At 50.1% G+C, this 14812-nt stretch overlaps 2 protein-coding genes across 7 annotated transcripts in view; one reads left to right on the forward strand and one right to left on the reverse strand.

Annotated features, from left to right (window-relative positions):
- PRICKLE4 (prickle planar cell polarity protein 4) overlaps positions 1–14812 on the forward strand; it is a 48471-nt gene that overhangs the window by 4517 nt on the left and 29142 nt on the right. For 3 of the 6 annotated variants that reach the window (XM_080917410.1, XM_080917408.1, XM_080917412.1), the window contains exon 2: positions 10328–10489. The exons of 2 other annotated variants lie outside the window; for them this stretch is intronic. The gene's annotated coding sequence lies outside the window, so the exon portion shown is untranslated. Of the gene's footprint in view, positions 1–10327; positions 10490–12449; positions 12492–14812 lie in introns of those variants that run through there. One more of the 6 variants, XM_080917411.1, reaches the window with a different exon arrangement.
- Positions 109–7550, reverse strand: PGC (progastricsin; the record flags this gene model as incomplete). Its single annotated transcript, XM_080917417.1, has 9 exons — positions 109–261; positions 549–647; positions 1342–1492; positions 1994–2113; positions 3434–3633; positions 3987–4105; positions 4961–5078; positions 5428–5587; positions 7492–7550. The coding sequence occupies 9 exons, from the start codon at positions 7548–7550 to the stop codon at positions 109–111; spliced, it is 1179 nt and encodes a 392-aa protein (XP_080773543.1).

Consider the following 14812-nt stretch of genomic DNA (forward strand, 5'->3'; position numbering starts at 1 on the left):
ACTATTTATTATTAGGGAAAGTCTAGGGTCCAGAAAGGAAAGCAGAGAGGAGGGACAGAGGGGGCAGGCTGACAGGGAGAAAGGCACAGGGGTGTCTAGATGGCAAGTCTAGACAGAAGGGGCAAGGCCCACCCTGTTATTGCCCATGTCGAAGACAGCATAGTAAGACCTGAGGAAGACATCCCCAAGGATCCAGAGAGGCTGGCCACTCTCAGAGGACAGAGACAGGCTCTGAAGACCCACCATGCAGAGGCCGTCCTCCTGTTCAACAGAAAGAAAACATTCGCCCATTTGTTTGCCTGTAGACTGAACTTCAGCCCTTGAATAACACAAAGGCTATTCAAAGGGCCCCAGGACCTGCTGAGCAATGGTTCTAAAGGGTGGAAGGTTCCTTCCTCCACAGCCACCCTCCCCCTGCTCCGGGCCTGCAGCAGGTCAGCCTGGTAGTTAAGCTTTGAATACTGACCATCCTGGGTTCAAAACTTAGCGTAACTTTCCCAGACCCACACCAAATCCCGGAAGCTCTGCCCAGAGGAAGGAGAACATACCTGGATGATGTAGGAAGAGGGAGACAGGGGGAACTGGACACCGTTGAGGACGAAACTGAGGGTAGGCAGGCTACTGACGCTATCACAGCTCACAAAATACTGCAGAGAGGACACGGCCCAGGCTGGTACATCGCCCGCAGAACAGTGCCCTTCACACCCGCCACCTGGACATTCTACACCCTAGGCCCACACCCACAATCTGCTTTGGACCGGAGGGCACAACTTTGAGGGAAACCTGACTTACAAACTCCCAGAATTCAGCAGCATTGGCTCGGATGGGGAGGGATGCCGGGAGACCTCAGGAGCCCATTCCGCTAAAGCTTTGCTCCTGTCTGAATTTCTGCTCTGAGAGATTGAATCGCTGCCCTCTCTCAGCTAGTGCCCTTTAACATACAGCTCTATAGAACATGTGGCCCGTCAGTGCCCAGCCAGAATCCCCCCAAGAATGGGCTCGGTACTGGGCAAACTCTCTGCTGGGTTTAGGACTGAGAGGAGCATGTGGAAGTGAGGAAAGTATAGATTATAGAGCTGTCCCTTGTCACCCGTCTGTGCGGCCCGCATCTTCTAATTATTTTCTTCCGGTCTTAAAGCTCAGACAGTGTTCAATCCATATTTCAGGGCAACTATGGCTCAGAAGATATTCTTGCTTTGCTATACTCCCAGGGCCTCTAACCTGCCCAATGACTTCAGTAGCCGAAAGCCTAGAGGCCAAGGCTATCTTTGTGTTCCCAGAGACACGCACGCATGCACGCACGCACGCATGCACAGGAAGGGCGCCCCTTCCCAGACTCACCTGTCCATACTCTCCTTCCTGGGCTCCGATGGTCTGCAGAAGTTCACTCAGGTACTGGGCAGGCATAACAAGCAGAGAGGTACCTGTGTCCACAATGCCTTGGCAGCCCTGGGAGGAGCACCAGCCGGATGCCTGGTCCCCAACAAGGAAGCTGAATGGTAAGAAGATGAGAGCCTCAGTCCCCACTTGATCAGGGCAGTCAGAGGGGCCTCCCACCACAGTGGCAGAGGCGGCTACATACAGAGGCCAAGTTGCTCTTAAGGAAGGTAAGGGGACCCCCACCTCACATCATCCTAGAGTCTACCAAGGCCATTTGAATGACCACTGAATCTACTTCCAAATTCTCAAGGAAGGCTCTAGGCACACTGAAAGCCAGAGAGCTACTGGTTGTCACAAGAGGTTGAGACCCTCAGTTTCTCAACTGTAGTGTTGGACTCCGGGGCTGAGATTTTATGTGCTGACTGTTCCTGTGTGGCCTCACCCCCTCTTCTCCAGATTTAGCTGGGCTTGCACACTTGCTTCATAGGTGGCCACTTCTTTGGAAGAGGTTCTCTCCCACCCCTATCCCCCACCAGCAGTGCCTGGATGGGTGGACGGTCTATAATGTCTGAGGTACAAGGTGACACTCCCCGAGGCCTGACCACAGACTCACTCATCAATGGTAATCTGCCAGTAGAGCTCCTGGGTGACAGGAATCCAGGTGAGCTCCCCAGTGTAGAGGTTCTCATCCACTCCTCCAAACACAATCTGTCCACCGTTAGACCCTTGCTGGCTGCGGAGGACAAAAGGAAGAAGGGAGAGGTGAACAGCAAAGGAATTCCGGAGGTCAGTTAGCCATTTTCAGAGGAAAACACCCCCCTCCCTCATTTTGCATGGAGGCTTCCCGAGAACAGGCTCTGTCTCCCTCGGAATGGAGCTCCTGAGGACAGTCTGTGTTTCCTTCAGACTGGGGCTCCCTGAAGATGGGATGTGTTTCCCTCCGACGGGCTTCCTGTCTGGGCCTCTCAGAATCCTGTGCTTCAGACTCCAGAGTGAAGAGTCCCAGCCCCCTGGAAGGGCAGCTGCTTTGTGAGCCTCACCAGCTACTGTGCTATTCCATGCATAGGTGGAGGCCATTTATCCCCGGGAGCCTGAACTGTCCAAGAGCCTGTCACACCAGGCTGTTCACTTTTCTTTTGGGACAGACAAGTGGGGCTTGGCTGGAGGAGGATGAAAGACTGTTCTAGTAGCCTTCCAGTCAAAGGTAGAGAGCAGAGATGGATAGAACTCCCAGAGGTGATGTGTAGTGATCATAAACAGGTGAAAAAGTCCACAGAGTTGGTGACAAAGTCAGATTAAGGCCCCTTAAACCAAAGTGAGTATATGGACGCTCCAGAAGGTGGCTAACTTGGAAGAAGAAAGGAGGTGGGGGAGGTGGAGGGAAGAAAAGTGAAGCCCAGCCGGCGCCGGCTCAAGGTGGTTGGAAGGATAACAGCAGGTTAGAAGTCAATCCTGGGCCTTGCCCCAAATACTGGAGGACCAGTTGGAACAACAGATCAAAGGAGATGAGGTGAGATTACCACACAGAAGAGATAGGGAATGGAAGGTCTCTGCCTGAGTGGGCCCTCAGTGGGGCAGGAGGTGGACCCAGAGAAAGCTGGAGTCCCGGATTTGAGCTTCGAGGGCGAGGTCTGCGGTGGGGGGGGGGGGGGGCAGTGATAGGGAAAGCTTGTCACACCCACGGAAGACAAAGAACAATTGTATGGACTGGCAGGATGGCTCAGCAAGTAAAGGTGCTTGTGGCCAGCCTGACAAGCTGAGTTCCACCTTCGGGACCCACTGGGTAAAAGGAGAGAACCGACTCCTGCTAGTTGTCCTTTGACCACCACGAGCTTACTGTGGAATGTGTCCCAACCCCTGCTGTAATACAAATAAATAAATGTTGGGGGGGGGAAGGGAGTGGACAGGAAACAGATACCGGGTGGAGAGCACAAAACTCAGGAACTGGAGAGGAATACTGGGATGGGTATGACTGAAGCTGCCAACCCTCGAATTATCCAACCTCAGTGGAGTAGCAGTGGAAGGACTCGGAGCTTGCTAAGAGCTTGCTTACCTGCCAAGGTAGACACCGAAGAGGGGCTGGGAGAGAGCGCCCTCCCCCAGCATGCCCTGCAAGGCGGTGGTGGCACCCCCTGAAGACAGGCCGGGGTAGGCCAGGCCCATAATACCATCGAATTGTGCATAAACAAAATTGTCACCAGGCTCATTTTCACTGAGGCCGAATTCCTGGTTGGGAACCTGAATGCTTTGGACCTGGGGATGGAGGTTAAAACACAAGGTAGTGACTCTCCGGACCCTCTCCCCAGAGACTCATGTCCCCACCCTGTCTTGGTAAGTCGGGCAGGAGCCACATTCTCTTTCAATGATCAGCACTAACAGTTTGGTCCCTGTCCCTGTCCCACCCCTCTCTCCTCAGTGAAGCTTATGTTCCTGAAGGAAAATGGCCCCAACCAAAGGGTTCTTCATGGCTTTCCTGGCTCCTGACATGTAGTGAGGTGCTGACCCCCGTCCTATGAACAGCAATTTCTTCACATAGTGGGGAGGGGGTTGCCTCAGGTCCTCATCTTCCTCCCATCCCCCAGCCAGGAGTGAGGAACTTCACTCACGGTCAGAGTGTCATAGCCAAAGAAGCCGGTAAGGCTGCCAGTGCCGTACTGCAGGGAGAAGGTCTGTCCTTCGGTGTAGTAGGTGGAAGACTTGCTGGGGTTGTAACGGGTGTGTGTGGCTGCAAGAGGAAGCAGGACATAGAAAACAGGCTGGTGAGTGGAGATCTTCATCCTCTCCCTCTTCAGCCTGTGCTGAAACTCCAGGCGTTAGCATCCCCTACTTATGACTCCACATCAAGGGGTGACCAGCTGAGGCTTCCAGCATTGAATCACCTGTGACTCAACCCTCCTGTGGCTTACAGGGAAAGCTCTGGAACCATGGCTTGTGTTTCTGGACAGGGTTGGTTAGACTTACTTCTGTGTCTTAGGTCACAGAAGCGTCCTAGCACAAACCAATGGGTGACTACTCATTCCCCCCTAGGAGTGAATGGGCCTCTAAGCATGCTTCATCCCAGGGCCTCCACCCCTTCAAGAAGCTGCCTACACCAAGACCCTAAGTAGAACAAGATATGACCAAAGAGAGACTCCTTGGACCAGGGATAATAGGATTCCAAGACTCTTGGACCAAAATACTATTATAAAGGTAAAACTACTGCAGGACAAGACCACATCCAGGATTGTCCCAACCCATCCTTTAGACACACTTGATGCAAGCATGGTGAGAAGTGAGGTCAGGTGGGGTGAACAGACAGCAGGATCGCCTGTTGTGAAACAGTGTAGTGATTGCCCAGGAGAAAAGGGGGTCAGGATGGATAAGATGAAACAGTGGAGTGGGTAAGGTGAGCCTGCACAGACCAAGGTATATATTGCTTAGCAAGAAAGGTAATGGAGCCACCCAGCTGCAGGGCCAGCCTCTTGACATGGCTTAGATAGGTCATGTGACTGCAGAACAGCACCATCCTCTCCAGGAGGGGATTTCTTCCCAGCATTCTTAGGGAGGTGTCTTTCCCCTTTGTTCCCCATCCAGCACTCACTGCAGGCCTTGCTCTGACAGTAGACAGAAGACACCCACAGGTTGGAGGAGCCAGTGTCGAAAAGGACCAGGAAGTTCTGGGGTGGAGTTCCGATGCTGATCTCACCAAAGTAGGAAGCCTGATGGGGTAGGGATGTCATAGGATAAACTGCTTAGTTCTGAGGGATCCAAGGGCTCAGCAACTCCAAAAAACAGGTGGAAAAGGACCCAGAAGTTGCCCTCCAGACCACACCAAAACCACTGGCCCAAGTCTCTCCTCAAAACCTGCCCGAAGCCACAAGGGATGCTCAATCTGTGCCTGCCCCGGACAGCCATACAGCTTTTTGTGGGCTCAGCTATAAGGACAGAAAGGACTTCCCAGCCCCAGGGTCTTCAATCAGTTGCCCATAGCAGTTTGAAAGAAGGATGTGCACCCCAGGGCAGGAAGGCAGCAGGGACCAAGACTCCTTAGGGGGTGTTAAGACTTACATCCATGTAGGCCATGGGCTCATAGAGTACACTGTAGTCACCAAAGTTGCCGAAGTGGTACCTCTGGGCAGGGTCATACTTGTGGGTCTTCAGAAAGTCTTTGAGAACACCCCGTTCCTTCATGGTCTCACGGATACTCTTCATTTTCTTCAGGGGGACCCTGTGGAAGGCTGTATGTCAGGCCCAGGCCCTACCTTTGTCTTCCTTCCTTTCTTTCTCCATCCATCCATCCATCCATACCCACCCCCGTGTGTGTGTGTGTGTGTGTGTGTGTGTGTGTGTGTGTGGCTGGCTGGCTGGCTCTGACTCTCTGTGTGTCTATCTCTGTCTCTCTGTTTCTCTGCCCCTCCCGCACCCTGGGTGTCTCTGTCTGTCTCTGTCTGTCTCTACCAGTCTGCATGCCCACCAGCATCTCTGTGTGTGTGTGTGTCTGTCTGTCTCTCTGTCTGTGTGCCTCAGTCTTCCTGCCAGTCTGCATACCCACCAGCATCTGTGTGTGTGTGTGTCTGTCTGTCTGTCTGTCTGTCTCTGTCTCTCTGTCTTTATGCCTCAGTATCCCTGCCAGTCTGCATGCCCACCAGGATCTCTCTGTCTCCCTGTCTCTCGCTCCGATTCCTCTTGGCTTTTTCCTTTCATCTTTTTCTTTCCATTTTCTCTCTTTCTCAAACTCCTCCTTAACGTTTGCTCCAAGATTCAGAATTAATCAACTTCAACTACACCCATCTTTACCCCACATAAAAGGCCTGCTGCCCAGGTCCTTCTCTACTACACCCTGTAATTCTCCCTCAAGAATGGAGGGGTGACTTGGGGAATTGTTACAGTCAGTGTGCTTATGGTTTTGAGACAGTCTCACACGTCTCAGGCTAGCCTCAAAGTCCATATGTATCAAAGAGTGACCTCTCAAGTCTGATCTTTCCGCTCCCACCTCCTAAGCATGTGCCACCTCACCCAATTTATAGAGTGCCGGGGGTCAAAGCCAGAGCATCCTATGTCCTAGGTAAGTATCCTACCAACTGAGCCACACCCCAGCCCACACACCTACACTTTTTTAAAGGTGCCATAGAAAGCGGGTTCACCCCAAAGAATCCTTTCCTATGGTGGTCTTCCAACACCGAGCACCAGCCCACGTGACAGAGCATGAGTAAAGGAAACAGTGCTAGTCCTCCCTACTTACTGGTAACTTCACCGCCTGGGGACATCCCTGTGCCTCTTGGAACAGTCCTTAGGAAAATGACTCAGAAGTTCCAGAGTTAGTGCTTAGGAGTCATGACATCTGCCCATGTCACCATAAGTGGTCTAAGAGCTGCTGGCTGCCATTGCTTAGGGGTTTCTGCAGACCCACCCACTCACACCGCAACCTAGAATTCCCTTCTCTTCTACTCTTTTTCCATCATAATTCCTCATTCTTGTAAAACTCTACGTTCCAGGATTTCTCTGCTTAAACCTTCACGGGAGCCACACCATTCACATATACTGCGGTTGCACAAATGCAAGCTTATGGGAGGAGCTAGCTGGACTTTCACCCGAAAAACTGCCAGCTAAAAGGCCTGGTAAGATGGCTCAACAGGGAGAGGTGCTTGCTGCCAAGCCTGAAGACTTGAGTGTAGTTCCTAGCACCATGTGGTAGAAGGAGGCTCTGACTCCTGCGATCTGTCCTCTGACCTCTCTCTGCATGTATTCAGTGGCACAGGTACACTCACCTTTCCAACCCCACATACACAACTTTTAAAAAGAAAAGAAAGAGTCATAATTTAAAAAAAAAAAAGAAAAGAAATTATGAGCTATCAAAATCTATAGATGCTCAGATTCATGGGTATTACTTATAACCTGTAAGAATCCTCCCCAATACTTCAAAGTATCTCTAGATCACTGTTAATACCTACAAAGGGGCTAAAGGCATGACTCGGTAGTTAAAAGCACTCCTTGCCTTTCCCAGAAGAGCAGGGTTCAAGTCTCAGCACCCACGAACTGTTGTATTAGCCTTCCCAGGGGATCTGACACCTCCATAGGCACCAGGCTCCAGGTTCCCACTTGAGGCTCTCCCGAGCCATTCTCCAGTCTCACCTGAGCAAAGTTGCCTCCAAGAGCGGGAGGCAGAGCAGAGCTACCACCATCCACTTCATGATGCCGGTTCGCAGCTGGTCTCACAGGAAGAATTCACTTCAAGCTCGACCGTTGCGGTGGAGTGAAGAACTGAGCAGGACTCCTTCCTTTTATACCCAGGAGCTAGCCCAGCCCCCACCTCCCAGCCTGGGCAAGCATGACCCTCCCTCCCACCCAACCCCAAGCCAAGATGTCCCTTGGACTCCGTGTATCAATGGTTTCTGTGTGTTTTTCCTTCTGGAGCAGGACCAGCACACTTTTCATCTTATTGACTTTTTTAATTCAAGCAGGGAAGGCCAGGAGGTAAAAGTGATAGGAGGGAACAAAGTAGCCGCAGAGTGGAGTGGCAAAGATCACCACCTTTGGGAGTCGGAGGAGCGATATAGGCATTTGGGGTGAGGGCTTGAAGAAGGGGCCTGGGACCTGACGGTTGGTTTCTCAAGCTTGGCACTAGTGATATTTGGAAGCAAATAATTCTTTGTTTCTGGGCATGGTCCTGTTCACTGTAGGGTGCTAGCACTAACCCCATCTTCCCACTGAATGTCAAGAGCAGCCCTCCGACCCCAGGCTGTAGCCACCAAAATGTCTCCAGGCATTGCTGGTTTCCCCGTATAGACAAGTCCTCGAGGAACCGCCTAGTCCACCAGCAGGCGACATACTTGGAGGTCTGATTTAAGTTGTGTTTCCCACTCCCCCTTAAACTTCTGGTTGAGAGGGTGGGGGCGGGGCAGGAACCAGTCTGGTGCCTAGGATCATAGTGGTAACAGTCTGTGGTGGCAGTACTGAGGCCGGGGCTAACAGGTGACATCAGAATGAAGTGGTGGTTTGGAAGCTTTTGGCATGAAGTCCTGTCCCAATTCAGGGGAAATCACTCCCAGAGGAGAATCACACCATTCGGAGGGGGCACACCTGCACCTGGCTGTTTCTTCTGTTGTCTCTTTTCCCTCCCCATTGCTACCTGGGAGCTTTATTTGGTTGGGGACTTGGGGGTTGAACCTAGGGTCTCATATGTGCCAATCAACTCTACCACTGAACTATACCTCAGCCCGTTTTATGGATGTGTTCATGTGGCGCGTGTGTGTTTACATGTGTGTGTTTACATGTGTGTGCCTGCATTCATCTATGCAGGTACATGTGGAAGCTAGAGGCTGGTGTCAGAATGTCTTCTTCAACTGCGTGTCTTACTTTTAAATTTTTCAAATAAGGGGTGGGGAGGGGAGCAAGGATGGCGGTGGCAGCGGTGACGAGGGGTGCCCATGGGTCACCACTGCATGAGTTTCTTTTCTCTCCTTCCACCAAGTGGGTCCTGGGGATTCTCAGGCTTGGTGGCAAGCTCCTTTACCCACTGAGCCATTTTGCTGGCCCCCCCCATCTTACTTTTTAAAGATGGGATCTCACTGAGTCCTGAGCTTGCAGCTTTATCCAAACTGAAGGCTGGGCTCTGTCTGCCTCTGTCTCCAATGCCAGGGTAATAGATGCAGACCATATATTCATAGCCTGCTCTATGTGAGTGATGACTTTAGGCTCAAGATTCCAGGCTTGCACGACCTGGTCTATTTTTACTTTTTTAGTTAGAGACAAAGTCGTCACACTGTAGGCCAAGTTGACTTGTAACTCACTGTGTAGCCCAGGTTGGCCCAGAATTCTCAACCATTTTTCTGCCCTAGCTTCCCAAGTTCAGGAACTATAGGCCTGTGCTACTGCTATGCCTGGATATTTTTATTTTTGACACAGACACTTGCTAATTTGCACAGGCTAGACTTGAACTCATGATGTAGCCTAGGCAAGCCTTGAACTTATTGTCTCCTGGCATCAGCACTAGCTAACTACTATGTAGGTAGGATTGCAGGTCTATACCAGTAGGCCAGGCTCTCTTATCTTTAGGGTTTCTCAAAGCCCCTCTTTCTCCCCCATTACCTTTTCCAAAGCCCTTACCCACATCCACTAACTGCTGCTCCATCCCTCTAACCTTGTTACACTTTTCCCATGCCTTGAGTTAGCTAGGCCTCCAACCTGGTCGCCAACAAGCTCTCTATTTGGAGTCAGTGGGAAAAGTCCCCTGCCAGCTCTGTCACCTTCTACCCCAGACTCAGGGCCCCACATAGATTTAACACACTCTAGCATTGCAGACAGAAGGCTGGGATCAGATCCGCTAGGCACGTATGTCATCTGTCCAGGAGGAATTTTCCACTCTGGCAACTGCTACCCACCGCCCAGCCAAAGCTCTGGGATGTAGGAGGGGAGGGAAATGAGGAACTAGGTGTTTGCCTGGGCCTGGCACAGATAGGGATATCTCTGAATATTTGTATTTCAAGGCTAACTCAGACTTCTTCCCTAGAGTCTTCAGAGACCCTCTTGAGTCTGGGTTGGTGGAGTAAGGTATAGGATCTCCAGATTTGGGGAACAGGGAAAAGATAGTGAGAGAATCTTTGGTAGCTAGCCAAAGCTATGGAATGTTCTAAGTCCTGTGAGGCCTGCCGGATTCCACAGCCTCAGACTTCAGGAACTTTTCCTTGACTCACTAGGACTCCAGGAGTCCTTGTCAGTCAAATCTCTAGGCCAAGTTCCACCACATCTACAGAGTGCTCCTGACCTGCAGCAGGCCAGGACATCCCCGCTCAGCTTACAGGCCCCAGGGACTCTACACCCCCTGTGTACCCAACTTGACCCTCCAATAGCTCTGCCAATCACTTCAGGGTTTCTAGATGTCCCAAAACCTCCTCTGCCCCTTGTCTGTCCCCCTGCCCAGTATCTAGAAATCTCACTTTTTTTTTTTTTATGTGTCATGGCTCTGCAGGACCTGAGGACACTTGAGATGTCAGCAGGACCATCTACCTCTGTCCAGTGCAGTACTGGGAACCAAACCACTGGCTTCAGCCCAAGCTTACCCTGACCCCACCCTGAATCTCCAGCAGTCTCGGATAAGTCACAAACTGTTCTCCAGAGTGCTTGATTTTATGTATGTATTTATTGTATGTGCATTTATATACTTGGACACCTGTGTGCCACAGCTTATGTGTAGCAATCAGAGGACAGCTTGCTGGGGCCACTTCTCTCCTTCCTCATATGGGTTCTAGGGATGGAACATAGGCTTCCAGGCTTTGAAACAAGTACTTTCACCCCTGAGCCGTCTTACCGCTCCTCCTGCCCTGGTACATGTCATTTCAGAAGCTCCCAGTGTGCTGACTGAGTGCTCACGTTCCCCTACCTTCCCCGGTTCCAGAATTCCTGAACAATTGGTAATAGTTTTCAATGGGTCTTAGCTACTCCTCAGGTCCAATTATCACCATGCTCCTGTTTCTACCCAAAGTTCACATTCCCTTCCTAGTCTTTCAGCAGCTCAGCTGTTTTCTCACTTAGCAAGCCCACCCCTTTTAAGACCCAGACAAAGGTCGCAGAGTCTTCCATGTGGTGCCTGCCTGCTCTGAAACCAGTGTGGAAAACAGATTTTCTTTTCCTTATGGTATTTATTTCCTATCCCGATGACCTTACCCAGAGTCTACGACCGCTAACTCACAGAAGGAGTCTCTTTCCCTAAATACAACTTCTGAAACAGTCAGAGATTGAGAGCACTGCAAAGTCACACAGGGAGCTGGCAGTGGTTCTAGAACATGACAACCAGAGTTGGATGGTCATCAAGCCAGGGAGAGTAACACACGCCTTTAGTTCCAGCACTAGAGAGGCAGAAACAAGGTCAGTACAGTCTGCAAAGTGAGTTCCAGTTACAGCTATATAGTGAGACCTATAGGGGTGCAGGGATTATGGCAACCATTGTTTATTCTTCACCTATGGCAGACATCACTGATCAATCAAGTCAACCTTGGCAGACATCACTAATCAATTGTATTATTCTTTTACACTTCTCAGACAGGACCTTAGACATTAGACTGCATACTTTCTGGGTTCATCATCATAAGTCTCTCTCTCTCTCTCTCTCTCTCTCTCTCTCTCTCTCTGTCTCTCTCTCTCTCTCTCTCTCTCTCTCTCTCTGTGTGTGTGTGTGTGTGTGTGTGTGTGTGTGTAGGAGGTGTGCTCATCTGTGCAATCATGTATGGAAGCCAGAGGTTGAGAGGTTGAGATCAGGGTGCATTTCTTCAGTAAGTTCTCCACCTTATCTTCCTAAGGTTTCTCTTTATTTCTGTATATGTATGTGCACCTAAGAGTGTACAGCTTATGTGTGCAGATGCTACTGGAGGCCAGAATGGGGTATTGGGTCCCCTGGATGTGGATTAACAAGTGGTTTCGAGGCTCCCAGAATATGACGTGCCAGGAACTGAACCTGGGTCCTCTGGAAAGAGCAGCAAGTACTCTTAACCGACGTACCACCTTGCCATCCCATTCACTATATTCCTCTGAGACCGGTTTTCTCACTGAACATAAAGCTCACAACTTCATCTATCCTGGCTGGCCAGCAAAACCCTGGGTTCCTCCTCTCTCTGCCCCACCATCCATGCACCGCCACACCTGCCTTTTATATGGGTTCTGGGAATATGCACTTAGATCTTTATCCTGAGCCATCTCCCCAGCTCCCAAGCCCTTTATAGCATTTTGGGTTTTCCCTTTTAGTTCTGAGTACTGGGATAAAAGCGCTTGCAGTCAACCCTAATGACCTGAGTTTTATCCCTGGTGTCCCACATGGTGGAAAAAGAGAACTGACGGCCCCCAAATTGTCTTCTGCTCCCTATGCATGTGCTGTGACACACATGTACAGAATACATAAACAATTTTTTAATTAAAATAAGAACTAAGAATTCCAAGTTTCCTTTACAATTATATGCACTCACATACACACATATACATATATTAAATTTTTATGAAAGTTAAGCTGGACCTGGAGTGTCACTCACTGATAGAGCGCTTGCTTTCCTAGCATCCAGAGACCCTGGGTTCAAGGACCAACATCACCAAAATGAAAGAAAAAAAAAAAAAGATGAAAAGAAAATCCGAGGTAGCTTTAAAGCGTAAGTGTTGACACCTCTCAAATTACCAAGCTGTCCTTATTGTACACATGTGTGCTTTAACACAGTCACACTCCCTGTGCCAAGGCAACTTCTGTTCTGGCCTTATCACGTTGGATTGCCACAGGGACACATTTCCATGCATTAAGATAGGCTGAGCCCTTATCGTCTTCCCAGGCTGCATGCTGCTGTATCTTTTTGGTAGCTAGGAGTACTTGGCCCAATTCGTTTGAGTTCCTTCCAGTTTCCCGTTGTTATTGATAGCGCGGGCTCCCACACTAGAATGCACCCAAAGACAGAGAGAAGTGAGTCTCCCACGGTCAGAGGAACGCGGAGGCCGAAGGACCCTTTCTGAGACAGTCAAGGGTCTCTTGCTCTAGCTGTGACATCGGGTCAGGATCTGAGCTTCTCCTGTGTGCTGGGATGTCTAAGCTCAACACCAGGGTTCTATAACCTTTGTCTTTGACAGCTCACAACATGAATTTTTCGCCGCAGTGTCTAGTGTTTGCTTGGATTTTTACTTTTTCCCTTAAATGTTGCAAGTCTTTATTACTTTTATTATTGTTTGAGGTGAGGGGGTGCAGGGGCTCACTATGGTGCCCCCGATAGCCTGGAACTCACAGATAGTCCTCTGCCTCTGCTCCCCAGGTGTTAGGATCACAAGCTTGAACCATTTTTGGTTGATGTCGCCTTTGATTTTTGGTTTGCTTTTGTTGTTGTTATTTTTAAGACAAGGTCACACAGTGTCACCCTGGCTAGGCTGGAACTCACTGTGTAGATTAGGCTGGACTGGAACTCACAGAGATCCTCCTGCCTCTGCCTCCCGAGTGCTGGATATCACAGATGTGTACCACCATGCCTAGGTTTCTGCTCATGACTTTATATCTATGATTGGGTCCCAGTCCCCCCAAGTCATTACTATGATATCAGTCTGGTGGTGATTTCCTGCCTGTCTCGTTTCTTTTGAAGTTAGGAACTAGACTCAAGGTGGAAAGTGGTCTTTTCCTCCCTGGCAAAAACATCCCTGTTCCTGAAGGTGTAGAAGGCTTTGTATCTGTTTCATCACCGGGCTCTCTGTGATTCCTATGGAGGAATCTGTTTCATCTGTTCCTATTTTAAACATTTGGATACAACAGATACAGAGAAAGACAGATTGTTTGGGTCCTCTGGTCTACCGATTAACCATGATTGTTCACAGATGATTGCTCACTTGCCCTGCTGGAAAGAGGCACTCTGGATAGGTGGGGAAGCTCAGCCTCATACAGAACTGACCAGCTGCAGAAGGAGAGGAGGGGTGGGACCAGGGATCTAAGCAGAGCCAGGGATCAAACACCCTTAGGATGGCTTTCTTTGTTTCTCATTCGGGATTTGTAGCTCCTCCCTCTCCATGTGCTCCCTCCCCAAACTCTATCTGTGTCTCAGACAAGGTCTTGCTGTATAGCCCAGGCTGGCCTTGAATTCATGCCCTTCCTGCTCTGGCCTCCTAGATGCTGAGATTATGGGCATGTGTCACTCAGCCTGGTTTCAACTGCGTTCTCTGTATCCCTGCAAATAGCAGCTAGGATTTTTGTTTCTAGAGAAAGAATGAGATCATAATTCCTAGGCAAATTCTATTGGATCAGGCACCTATCCTGGACCCATTCGCTATGAGAAGCAGATGGGAACCTACTAGATCCTGGCTACTCCCTCAGAAAACACCTTGAAGAGGGTAGACAGGAACACTGGGTTGTAAGTCCTCAGGACAAGTAAGGCCCTGGGAGGAGCAAGGGACTAAGACTCACGTAAATGCCCCCAAGAACCCTGCATCCAACTTCATTGACATCACCTCTCTTCTTGCATATGAAAGGATGTGCTGCACGTGTTATCATTACCTTCTCTTTTGGAAACCAGCGTCTACCATCCATCTGTTCTTTGACCCGACAAACCACTTGCTGTCTGAGCCCCATATAAAACGAGACGAGAAAACTCTACATTGTAGCCACACAATTCAGTGAAGCCACAATTACAGAGGATGAGAAGGCAGAAAGATCTTAAGCAAGGCATTAGTGGTAAAAGTCTGGGGCAGAAGAATCACCAAGGCAAAGCTTGGTGGGCTGCAGAGTGATTTCAAAGATGGCTGAGCGTGTGGCTTAGTTGGCAGAGGGCTGAGCATGAACAGAGCCTCAGGTCTGATCCCCAGAACTACATGCAGGTAGGTGGAGGTAGGAGTGTCAGAAATGCAAGGCTATCCTCAGCTACACAGAGAGTTCAAGGCTAGCCTAGACCACTGGCGACCCTGTCTCAGAAAACAAGAATCCCAGAGTGAGTTCAAAGCCTTCTTATGC

The sequence above is a fragment of the Micromys minutus genome (assembly GCF_963924665.1).
Source record: "Micromys minutus genome assembly, chromosome: 5".
Taxonomy (NCBI): domain Eukaryota; kingdom Metazoa; phylum Chordata; class Mammalia; order Rodentia; family Muridae; genus Micromys; species Micromys minutus.